Raw genomic sequence first — 13192 nt, forward strand, 5'->3', positions numbered from 1 at the left:
CCAGCCCCATCAACTGTCCAACACAGACTCACAGTTTTACCTGAGAGTCTCAGATTACCAGCAACCATCGTGGGACTGCATTCACAAAACAATTCTTCAGACTAGCGCGCCAAAGTATTTTCTCAAAAGAAATTTCACAACATTCTTAATTATCACCTTGTGATACATAGACAGGCAGAGACAGAAGTGGTCATTTTGTACACCTTTTGACTTAAAAATGGAATCTTCTCTTCATTTTGTGGTCAATACTACTATAATCTATGATTTAACACTCTAAAGCATGTCTTGTAAAGTTATTAGCTAATACCGGACCATGCTGCCATGCCGTAGACATATGGCAGTTCTGGAGAACAAGGAAACTATTTCAGGCCAGGAAGGAGGCTAAGTGACCACATGGCTCTAATTTCCACATGACAAAGTCTCAAGTCCCAGATGGCAACAGAGCAGCTTTAATGGGTGTCAGACACACACACACACACACACACACACACACACACACACACACACACGGTTTGCTTTTTAGTATGCATGTATCCAAAAAGAGGAGAAAATGAAAGAAAGACCAAAGGAACTGAAATCATTTTCAGCAGTGAATTTTGAAAATCAAACAGAAATGCTGTATTTGATTTGAAGCTTTCCATGTGCTCCACCACAGAGAAGTTGGACAGGAAGCTTCTTCAGTGGTTATAATACAAGTGTATAGTAATAGCTCACAGTTGTGTTATGGACTACAGACTGAAAATATTATTAAGGCAGAGGCAGAGAGAGTGGAAGCCTTTATTTAGTTTGACATTTTGGTCTTTTGTTCTTAACATAACATTTTGGCAGTTAATAGAAAGGGCAAAGTGGAAAATCTAAGAGGGTGGGAACGAGATGGAGATAGTAAACTTGCTCTGGCTCAATAAATATATGCTTGAGGCTCTGCTGTAAGCCAGAGGGTGGTTCTGTATGAGTGCATAATATACAATTACAACAACCTCATTTGATCTGTTTTTTTTTGGTGCCATTTTCAAACATGTTGTGCACATAATGGGCAATCACTACATTCAGGGCATATGTATCACTTGTGCACTATCGAGTACCTCAATCACAAAGACAATTCATAACATGCATGCATACAAACCCAAACTCCTCCCTGGCTCATAGAGATATTGATAATGGGGCGCGCTGCGGGGATGCACTGTCTACATGTCAGATGGTGCTGAGTATAAACAGACTGACTTCCAGTATTGTTACAAACCACAATGGAAACAATTATGCTCTGGTTCTGGTTTGGTTTAGCGATGAGAAGAAGGAGAAAGATCACACATCACAGTGGTGACTCACGTCAGCTCACACATAACGGTGACAGACACAACAGAAACAGCACGGAAGGTGGTGATGACTGCACATGGTGAGGACATTTTTGATCACTAAGAAAATTTTATTTCAGCTTACGAGTGCACCAGATTTTTTTTTAATTTTTTGACAACAAAGTAGTCTTTATTAGTCATAGATCATTAGAAATGATCAAAGAATGAAGGATTGTTGAAAAATGGAATACTTTAGTGTCTATAACCCATCCCTACTCCAAACCCCTGATGGTGAACATGTCAAAGCACTTTGCTACGAGGCATGTTTTTAGCAGGTGGGACGGTGCATGCACAATGGCCAATTGTCTGTCTTGACCTTAGTGGTATTGACTCAGAAGCCAGCATGACAAACATTTTGCTAACTTGACAGATCTGAAGTGACCACTGAGACCAAGTTAAGCAGGAAATCAACACAGAGATGAATGAGATCACATTAGGTCAGCGAGAGACACTCTAACAGTGCTGGGAAGCCTTGATGAGTGGTTGCAGTCTCTTTAACAAGAGAATCTTTGTCACTGTCTGGGCCTCTTTTTCCTCCATCTCCCTCGGTTTCTTTTGTACCGCTGTAATGTTTGTGTTTATGCATAGAAAATAGCAGCTACACAGAGACTGTGTGACCCAGGGGCAAAACATCCACGGGGGGACAGGGGAAAAAGTACAAGGCTCAGAATAGCTTGTCCCCAAGGAACTTTTCTGCCCTGCCTGCTACGCTCTATATTACCACTGTCACTCTGCCTTATCATTTTTCCAAAACTGATAACACACACCACAGATTTACCAACAAGAACAAAAACCACTGAACTATTCTCCCACTGTACCAAAGGATATAGCAAGATGGGATCTGAGAAAGGGGGCACTAAAACACCCCACTTAACATGTGACCTCACCCGAGAACACCCTGTGGTCCCTGCTGGCTGGAGATTACCTTGGAGAGGAGAGTGGGCTATCTAAATATAACAATGACCACAATAAGTTTTAGATTCTGGAGTAACGGGTCGGTCCGAGATGGACCTTGTTTCCCAGAGTGGCAGCAAATTTTGGAGGAGTGGTATGAGAAGGGCAGGAATGTCAAGGGAAAAGAATTCATAAACACGAACCCACAGGATCCTGCTGAAAAAGCAACATTCTCATAAATGGATCGTCTTCCTGGCAAGGATGGAGTCATAGTACAAGCAGTGAAGCCGGCAGAAAGTCCAGATCTAGAGTTTAAATAACTAGCATCCATCGAGTACATGCCTGTTACATGACAAGGCTGCCAATCTCACTGTACTCGGACAAAAATTAGAAATCAGTCAATTGGATTACTCGCATAAGAAAAGACAAGCAGTATCAATTAAATTACCATAAACACTTATGCAATCGCTGGAGTGAAGCTGAATGCTAATGGAGAACCTGAAAATATCAATAAATCAATTTGCTAGCCTCGACTGATGAAGGAGACAGCATCAGGAGTTAACACATACACACACTCACACACAAATAAACAAACAGACTAAAACTCAGTATCTAGGTGGTAATCCAGTACAGTAAATACACCCGCTGCAGTGTGCAAACTTTGAACGCTAGGGAAGTGCAACAGCAGCTCTTTGGAGATTCTGCTCGGTCATACCTCATATTTGCTTGATCAAAGTCTGATTAATGTATGTTTAACACTTGTACTGACTTTGTTTAAAATAAAGAGAGAGCTCTCTACACTTTGAATAAGTATAATTATCAAAAAATGCCCTGTGTACTTGTAAAAGTTGGAAAAATACCTCACCGTGGCCTCCCTATTATGAACTAGTAAGAATGAGTTAAAAAAAGGTCTCCATATCATGCTTGCACAGTAGTGCATAAGGAAAATACTCTATTTAGGGAAGTTATGTAACTTCTTGTATGTCACCATGTTATAATTAAGCAATTCATGCTCTTACTGTGTCACAGAATAAATAATTCAGAGGGTTAAGATAATAAGAAAGGCAAAAACCAGTACTGAAGTCAGCCAGATTCAAATTTAGATGGAGATTCTTTAGAGTGAACTAGTAATGGTTATTATACTTTTTATGTTTAGTTTATGTTGAGAAGCACAGAGACGGGATTATTGTACATGGAAATCCTTAGACTGAGGGGAAGGGTAATTTCACCATGACTCAAAACAGTAAGAGGTTGAGCATTCAGGACAAAAAGACTCATTTGAAATGGCATCCACAAAAGACAGCAGCGAGAGACAATCACAGAGGGGAAATTCCAAAAATAGAGCAATTTAACCTTCAGACACATGTCAAAGACAAACAGTTTGGGAAACTATCTCATGAGGCTGTTATGAATCTCAGTGGAACAGCAGTTTTCAGCCACAGGAAAATTGGTATAAAGGTGGGTTTTTTTCTAAAAAATGAAATATAGTTATACAAAGGCCAGTGTGACAAGTATGACTGATCTTTTTCATTACCGTTGCATGTTGTCATCTTCAAAGTCCTTGTTTTGTCTGATCAACAAGCTATTTGTAAAACTGATGACCATTAATTCAGGGTTGATGACTCATCAATAATTTATCTACTAATTTAAGTAGAAGTAATCCAACTGTCCTGAAGCCTCAACGTGTCAAGTTGTCGTTCATCACCCTCTCAAGGAATATGGCGTCATGACTGGAAGCTACAGGCTACGGTGAGGCTAAAAACAACTTGGCGTGTCGAGGCTTCAGGACACTTGCTGAGCAGTATGGAGACATGTTAACCGCTTTATTATGCTTTTTTTTAACATTTGAAAATGGGTCATCACCATTCACTTCAATTGTTTGAAAGTCTACTGCAACACCTCCTGTGAAACTCCAGCAGTGGTTTATGGACTCAAAAACTTCACCTGACCTACCATCTGTGCGAGGGTGAGTATTGACTGAATTTTTATTTTTGGGTGAACTATTCCTTAAACCATCATCATCATCATCATCATCATAGACAGACTGCTAATCATTATCCCTGTGTGTCAGGGAGCCCTTCTGTATGGAGTTGGCGTCTGGAGGTTTGGTGATCTGGAAACTCAAAATAGCTACACTTAAATGTGAATCTCAGGGTGACAAGTTTGTCTCTCGTCCAGCCATAGATGGGCTCTCGCCTGTTTCCCACACTGTGCTGATGTAGGCAGCAGGATTGTGTCAACCTGCACCAAATAAGCAGTTATACAGGGCGTGGTGGACTTCAGTGGCACCTGAAGAGACAAAACTGCAACTCTGGAAAGACAATTCAGGAGTGACAACGAAGGGTTAACGCGTTTGTTATGGTTGGCTAAAGGCTTCGCTGTCTGGTGCATTTAGTGATGACCACATTTGGAGCTTTAGACAGACATCATAAAGCCACCATTCAGGAAGACAAAAAGGCTATTGATATCTCTCCACTCAAATAATATAACAAAAGTATACAAAGAAGACTGACTGAGCAAAAATGATAGAAGACCATTAAATCTGATCTCAGAGATTCTATTCATAATCTGAATTAAACTTGAACTGAGAGATCTATCAGCAGTTCAGGAAGCAAGTTAAACAGGGCATTTTTGTTAATGAAATCATCAATGAAAATGGTTGAAACCCAAAGCTTTTATCCCTGGAGAGGATTACACATCGATGCCCTTTGATACCTCAAATGGAGATAACAGCTTCAGTAGAAACACGAAAAGAGGCCATCTCTATCTCACTGTGCCATAAAAGTCCAATGCTGCTGACAGAGGCCCATTCAAGGGCAAAAATACAAAATAAGGATGGTCACATGACACTCTCCCTAACACGTGGCTCACATCCTTGTCATCAGACAGAGAATTCACATCATTGTTCAAGAAGCTTTTGACAAAAAAAAGTCCAGTTTACACTCATTTCTAAGGGCCGCCGGGTTCAACCATTCTTGTCAAACAGAGACGGTTTGTTGATTAAGATGAATATAGTTAAAGATACCAATGACCCCACATGTGAGACGGGCAAGTCTAACAAGTCTGATCACATGCGTGTCATATATTCTAATTGAAAATGGGAATCACAGGAAAGTGGATGACTTCACCAGCAAAGGCCATGAACAACATCCGACTCTAGTCAATAACACAGAACAGAGGGACACCGAAAGAGGAAGAGAAGGAGGAAGGGCTGTCCCACTCCTACCCCATTAGGTAGCATAACAATGAAGCCCGTTCCACGGTGCTTCCTCCTCAAACCATACAAGCACAGAAGTGACATTTGAGGTATTTGTTTCGCCATGCTATCGGCCTGTGCATGAACTACCTGTGCATGTAGTTGCTATATGAAAACTAGCGAACTAGCATAGCCTAACGTACGGCTGCTCCAAAACCTGCTGTCTCATATGATTCACACGATTTTCATACTGAATCCGCTGATCCCAGGATGGTACATTCTTGATACCTGTCCCGTCAGGAGAGAAATGTTCATCATAAGGTAAAAGTGATGACTCAGAATGACTTTTTTTATAGATTTGCAGTGAGCAGCAAATGACATTCATAACAGATCCCCTCAGTGGATCCCCTCAGTGCAGTGGTCAATTCATTCATTTCTCCATCATCCATCATCTCTTTAGGATCTGACATTTTCAATCACCTGAGGAAGAGTTGCTCTTATGCTCTACCTTACAACTCAGACTCAAGCATCTGTGACTCTCAGTTTCCCAGAGGTCTAAACACAGACATGTGGTAAATGGGAGTACATATTAACACCCCCCCCCCCATTAGTAGCGCTGTAGGTGCTTTACCACTGAATTGTGTATTGAGCCACATCAGCTAAGTCTCGTCCACAGACGAGTGCTGTTCTTCCTGTGGTCAAAATTACAAACTGCATGTCATCTTTGGACATAAACATGCATCCATACAGCATACAACACAAACAAAACATAAAATAAAAGAGGGAATGAAAATCATTACTTGATTTAAGTTGTTTATGTTCTATTCTGATCAACCCATATAGTCATAGAACCCTTATGTACTTATGAGATCCACTCGAAAAGGTACATAGCCTCTTTTAATAGAGGAGGGGGATAAAAAAAAAAAACCCATCATGTAACACCTTGTGTTTAAACAAATACAATTTCAATTTGATTTTAAAGGCCATCTTCCTTGTTTCATTAACCAAAAAAACATGGTAAAGAATTCCATGCTACCATTGCTCTGTAATGCGGTGTTCTCTGCCCAGCTCCTGTTCTATCGGCAGGCAGGAGAAATCTCCTCTCTGACGGCTGCCGTGTAGAGTATTTGTGTCTGTCACAGGAAAACATCAAACTATGAAATAAATTGACAGGACTCTTTGATTTGATGATATTTCTTACAAAAACTAACAAGAGAGCAGTGTAACCCAGCTTTAACTGGTAACCAATTTGACTTATTAAGCACCTCACATACTCTAGCTCTATGTGAGCAGTTGAGCACTATACGAGCAGCTTTGCTTTGAGCTACCTGTAGCCTACTAAGATTGTTTTGGGATGTGCTGATTCTGTCTTCAATGACTCTGAATGGAAGCAGATTTGTAGTAGCTCTCAATCATTCTCCTATAACAGCCGGCACTATTGCAGTTTAATCTTATACACAGGGTTTACTTGACTCTTCATCGTCTCCATAAGGTAAGTAGGAACTACTCTGAATACTGCCCTAGGTAGACTGAAATAGGATCCCTCCTCCACATGTTTTGGACATGGAGATGCGTGGAACAGCACTGGAGATCTATTTTGGATATTGTTAAAGGAAGTGTGGGGCGGGAAATCCCAGCCAATCCACGGCTGACACTTTTGCGGGATTTATCAGTGTTCCCAGAGAAAACAAGAATCAACACCCGCTTCATCAGATTAGCCCTAATTGCAGCTAATAAATGTATAGCTATCAACTGGAAGAGCGAGGACACCCCCGGTGTCTCTCTGTGGCTTAAAGAGCTGTCATCATACTTGCCCTCAGAAAAGATCATGTTTAATTTGAGGGGAAAAAAACGTCAGTTTCTGACGAATGGTGGGGAGGATCTGCAACTTCTCTACATAAAAGAGCAGCTCCTGTGGTTTATGGACGGAACTGAAACAGAGTCTGGTACTCACTCACACTTCTATTTCCTGTACAGTCCTTTATATGTCCTGTCTTGTTCTTTGTTTTATTGTTGTCCTATTGCATTTATTTATTTAATTTTACTCTCCTGCACCTATGTGTGCACACATAGAGTTTTTTTCCTCCTACTTTAGCCCATGGGAGGGGTTCAATACTAAATGTGAACTGTATCAATCCTGAATAGTTGTATGTTGTTTGAAAAATACAAATAAATAAAGTGTAAAAAAAAAGAAGAAGAAGATTGTTTTCTGATGTGTTGGACCATGTGACTGTGAGTAATCAAGCTGAGATGGGGCGAAGGCTTGCATTAACTGTTTAACCAAGCATCCGGGTAAATATGTCCTACAATATGGAATTGCAGCTCTCTCTATTCTCTTCATTTCATTTACATGGCTCCTCCAATACTTTCGGCACTTTTTTTATGATGTTGCCACATTCCCCCATTCACACTGATGGTGGAAGCTCCGGGGTCAGTGACCTTTAGTTCACCAGACTGCTACGCTACCTCTTGAGCCACGCCAGTCCATGTCAGGGAGGCACGTCGGATATCAATTTATGAAGTCCTCCCCAAACACAGGCCAGGTGAGTCATGGTCGGTACTGACCCTCCTGGTATCTGTGCCCCAGAAATGACACTTCTGTCCCGGTCCATAATTTCCTCTTGCCATCCTGATGCAAACTCCAGATTAACTGCTCCCTATTTTTAACCCTAGTACACTAACCTCAAGTGATTTTTCACCCACACGATTCTCGTCATGTGATTTTCAATGACAAGTTCCAAGCTCCATTATTTATTTATTTTTTTTGTTCAGAAATCTATCATTAATGCTTACCTGATTTTTCAATAAGAAAAGCCTTGAAGCCTTTATAGGGGCCCCCATGGTAGCTTTTTTTTTTTCATTTTATGTGACACTGCATATGGGGAAATTAAAGAAGAGTATTTCAAGTAAGCATACAGTGTTGTACTTTAATACATTTTGATGAACACTATGTTTTATCAGGGATATTATATCAGTAAAATAAACACAATGTGAGTGATGATGTTACTGATTTTAACATTAGTGTTCTAGGGTTAAACATATTACAGAGCAGGAGTTAATGCCCATTGCTGTATTACATGATTGGATTGGACTGGAATGGAATGGACATTCACATTTGATATTTCTACACTAATTTCATGGGGTTTTTCCTTGTCACTCATCTGTATTTACCAACAGTGTGAACTTGTTTAGAAAAGTGAAGTATTGTGCATATTCAAAGTGACTGGAGATGGTAGGATGCACATCTGCCACATTACCCTGAAAACAAAAACACAGTGACAGCTTAACAATGAGCATCTGTCTGGGAGTGAGACACGGGTCCTGCTGAAGATCTGTCGTCCGATACCTTCCCCCACATAGACGCCTTCAAACGAGGACCACGCTTGGAATGACATGACATGCGGACCAGCTCCTGGCCTACATCTGGATGCTGGAGCATCTGTGGTCTGTGTCGATAGCTGCTATTGTATAGAAAGGCAAAAGCCATTTCTTCATTCATAATTAAACAGATTTACTCCCGTCAGAACAAGGATTACTGATAGTTGACCACTGCCTCACACATGCCATGTGTAAAACATTTAGAATCCGGAATAGAGGGATGGGAAATTAAAGCAAAGAGGCGGGGTCCCAACATTTAACCTATCTGGCTATCATTACGGTGTTGGAGTGTAATTTACCACCTGGAAAGCCCAGGAGAAGTCAAGAAAAACAGAACCCCCCCCCCCCCCCCCCAAGAAAAGCGCTCATTCACGGTCTTCACCACAGTGGTGCTTGTCGGGCCAGCCATGTCCTGTTCTGGCTGTAAAGGACAGATGTTTTCCGGCATAAATCTGTCTGTTAAATGTAACTTTCACGGAGCACGAGCATGTTGTAGCCTACAGCTGTGAACGCGCCACGAGCCGTTCAGAGTGGATGGCTTCCTTCTCGGGGTGTAGCGGCTTTAATTCGGCAAGTTAAAAAGACATAAATGGACAAAATAAAGCCACTTGGGTGATTTGTATTTTGTGCCCACTCACATACTAATGTCCCCGGTCTTCATCTTTTTTAAGACAGTGACTACTAAATTCTTTAAAACCCGAGCGCCGCTTACCTTTTGGTGCGACTTCCCCTCTTCTGCTGCGCTGTACCGACAAATAGAACCAAAATCCGCTATTTTCATTCTCTCCTTCACCGTCAGCAAGCTGTTCCGTTGCCGAGGGCTCGTACCCGGTCTGTCGGCGAGCTACGCCAGCTGATATCGATGCCGCTGGTCAAACGGACTAATCCCCCCCAGCCCAGGAGCGGCAGCCACACATGCCACGAGCTGGCGGCAGCTGTCTGACTGCCAGCCGCGCGCGCGCGCTCGCAGGTCGAACACCAGTGACAGGCCGACGCACGCGCGCGAGCATCCAGGGTTGGCGCTCGCCTCGAGACAGAAAGTTGAAGAAGCGCTCCTTGTCCGGTGTGCCTCTTCTGGAAAAACGGTAAACTGTTTATACTTTCGGCACCACTTTTTTTGTAATTTGTTTTTATATTCTTCCTAAGTTTCCGGTCTGTCAGTTTTGACGCCTCAATATTTATCTAAACTAATTAACAGGTAGAGTTAGTTTGCTAGAACGTGTGCCCGTTTTGGTTTGACGTGTTCACCGCCTTTTATCAACTCACAAAGTTTTAAAGTGAAAAATAAAATATCCTTGCGTTTGGTCTTTTTTTTGGAAAAATGTTGTCAACTAGCGCCCTCTGTTGAGTAAAGAGGAAACGTACATTGTTAACTTACAACGCACGAAGGCTGAACTTCATTAAGTCAGTCAAAAACTAGTCAGGAAAAATTAAAACTAATACCTGCAACAGGACATGACGTCATCAAGACATCACAAGGACTTACATCGAAAATATATTTGGACTAAAGACAATTTCCATGGTTACAACGGCATCCCTGTGGTGGATGTTCCTAAGAAGAAGCGATCAAAGCACGAGTTGGAGACAGAAACATCTCCGAATGTGGAAGGATTTAGAAATTGTTCAGTTGATCCAGAAGATGATGAGGATAACTATGAGTACGAACAGACCGATTCAGAGGCGGAACAGGAACCAGAGCCGCTGAGACCCGGAAAAACCTCAGGTGTGAGTAGAAGTGGCAGCAAGCCTAAAAAACCTGGTGGGCCTCCAAAGTCTGGTCAAGCTGGTTTGAACTTTGCGGAATTGCTCAAATTAGCAGAGCAGAAGCAGTTTGAACCAGTTGATCTCAAACCTAAGGTCGTGAAAAAGGCAGAACGGCTCCGCACGGCTGAGGAAATAAGGGAACTGGAGATGGAGCGCAAGGCTAAGAGACGAGACAAAGACATTAAGTCCGACAGGCAAAGGGTCCCCAAGTCTCAGTCGGGTTCAAGTTTAGTACGAAAGAACATTTCAGAAAAAGAGCAGAAGAATTGCAGACCACACAAACCCTCCACAGAAAGACCAAGTGGGACAGGGAAGAAATCTCATCCCACCCCAACAAGGAATAAAGGCCACTCATCTTCCAAGCCCGCTCTTGGTGACAGAGACAGGGAACGGCCGAAGTTGTCCCACGGTGATAGAGACCGATGCAGAACTAGCTTGTCGAGTTCATCTGGTGCCATAAACAACAAGGTTCCCTCTAAAGCCACATCCTCTCAGGTTCCAGTCAAACAGGGGGGGCCCAGGCCTTCATCAAGCCACAAATCCAGCGTTTCAAGTGACCTTAGTTTCAAAAAAGAAAGCTCATCATCAGTTCAAGGAAGACCTTCAGGTTTTCCTGGATCCAGGCCTCCTGGTACTTCTGACAAGCGGTAGAGGGAGGATGCGTTTTCTCCGGTCATTTCATGGATGTGGTTTTATCTATCAGTTTTTTTAAGATGCCAATTTAATTAGTAAAATGTTTAATAAAATCATATATTAGAATTATTGATAAGTATATCTATTTTACTGAAGTTAATATATTTTTTAAATGTTTGAATTCTATTTGTAAATAGATTGTGAAATATGATGACGATAACAGGCGCTCATCTGTTTACCTTTCAGAAAAGTAAGAAAGGGAGACAAGCAGAAAAGTAAATCTATTAACTATTCTGGGTGGAAATTATAGGGTTTTTTTTGTTTTGTTTTTTTTTGTGGGAAACCTGCAGGCGATGCTGCTGCAAGGCGGTGAGTCGTCTCCCCAGCAGGTGGCGTTGTCCATAGGTTCCCCTTCTTTTGGGTTTCTGTCCCTCTTCAGGCACCGTAGATGTGTTGTGGTTGCGTTTTTCGTAAGAGATTTATTTCACATACAGTTTGTATTTGCGACATGCATGTTCACTGAGTTTCTATGGAAGGGAAACTCTGTACCTCTAAATTTCATGTTGAACTGATGGTTTTTACCAAGATGTGGGATGGTCGATGGCTGAACAGTGTCAAGTCAGACTGGCTTTTCTGTGTCAACCCCTGAAAAGGCAAATGAGATGAAGTACATGTACAAGTTTATTTTAAAATATCATAATTAAGTGTTTGCTGTAAGAGTTTATGGGTCCAAGTTAATCCTTGGAAATGAACTGAGTTTGTGTTTTGTGCTCCACAAACTAATAAATGACACTGCAGAAACCTTGCAGAGAGAGTTACATTCCTGTGACTGGGATTTTACCGCAGGTCGCTTTACACCATCTTTCTCTGTCTGGGCTGGAAGGTCTTCTGTAAGCAAGGTATCCCTTTGAGACTGCCACGACATGTCATGGAATGGTGTTAATGCGGATGTTTGAAAGTATACGTGTGTGTAACAGAAATAGGCTCATCCCACTGTTCATTTTATGACTATTAGCCATTTATCTCAGGCCCACTTTGAACCTTGGAAACAGTTCAGCTAACGACATATTAATGACTCTTTGGTGACAGTAGACAATGTGTTAAACTGGAGTGGAACTGCAGCGTTGCTGTTCCAAGCTCCCCATTTAGATCAAGCGTAATTATAGTTAGTAGTGGTATCTGGAAGTCATGGCAATAATCATCATAATCTCCTACATTGCTTTATACATAAGTAAATCCTCTTGTTTGGGCTCAGTTATGTTTCTGCCACACTTTCACCCCTGCCCCACTTCCTCAGGGCCATACACACCTGGCTGGAGGACAAAATGACAGTTGACCTCACACATGTAGTATCTGGTATAACATAACATTTACAGCTGGGCACGAACTAAATTCTTTTTTCATTTCATCTGAACGTGTCTTGAGGTGGTAGTAAAGGTCGATTTAAGATGCGGAAATGTTTTCCACGCATTCAGGGCTCTGTTGAGGAAAATGATGGCAGCCATTAACAGTCAAAACTGTGAGTCACAGACGAGCATCTCAGGTCACGTCACAATTCTGCTATCGGTAACTACAGGGTCAACAACCTTTTTTTTAATCTGCTTAAAATGATGGAAGATGAAATTAAATTAAAATTTTAATTTTTGCGGCCAAAGTGTATTGACAGTGGTTACTTGTGGCTCTGTGTTTACAAGCTAAATCTGTGCAGGCATCATGGAACATTTTATGTGATCTTTTATTCATTTGATTGTTTAATCAAAATGAATTTGCCAACTCTAGTAAAAAATACAACCCATGCTGCAATGATATTGTACATTCCCGTCAAAATCCTGCACCAACATTACCCACAATCCTCTATTGTCAGTTTCCTAACCTAATATACTGTATGAGGACCATTTGTCATGGTTTAATTTGCTCCAGAATTAATGTAATTTATTTCTCTGGCCTTCACTATAGTGACAATCCTTCAAGGTAA

At 41.6% G+C, this 13192-nt stretch overlaps 2 protein-coding genes across 2 annotated transcripts in view; one reads left to right on the top strand and one right to left on the bottom strand.

Annotated features, from left to right (window-relative positions):
• LOC147258501 (uncharacterized) overlaps positions 1 to 9925 on the bottom strand; it is a 27320-nt gene extending 17395 nt beyond the window's left edge. Inside the window, exon 1 of the mRNA XM_086208375.1 lies at positions 9533 to 9925. The gene's annotated coding sequence lies outside the window, so the exon portion shown is untranslated. The remainder of the gene's footprint in view (positions 1 to 9532) is intronic.
• Positions 9926 to 10275: 350 nt separating this feature from the next.
• LOC147258502 (protein SPT2 homolog) lies at positions 10276 to 11235 on the top strand. The gene has a single exon (XM_086207939.1). It carries the CDS (start codon positions 10276 to 10278, stop codon positions 11233 to 11235), a length of 960 nt encoding a protein of 319 aa, XP_086064065.1.
• The last annotated feature ends 1957 nt before the right edge of the window (positions 11236 to 13192 follow it).

Source organism: Aulostomus chinensis, chromosome 7 (assembly GCF_037954235.1).
Source record: "Aulostomus chinensis isolate RoL2024-O1b breed Wild chromosome 7, RoL_Achi_v1.0, whole genome shotgun sequence".
NCBI lineage: Eukaryota > Metazoa > Chordata > Actinopteri > Syngnathiformes > Aulostomidae > Aulostomus > Aulostomus chinensis.

Excerpts from the sequence above, each read along its gene's own strand:
- LOC147258502 (XM_086207939.1), top strand. The coding sequence starts at position 10,276 with ATGACGTCATCAAGACATCACAAGGACTTACATCGAAAATATATTTGG.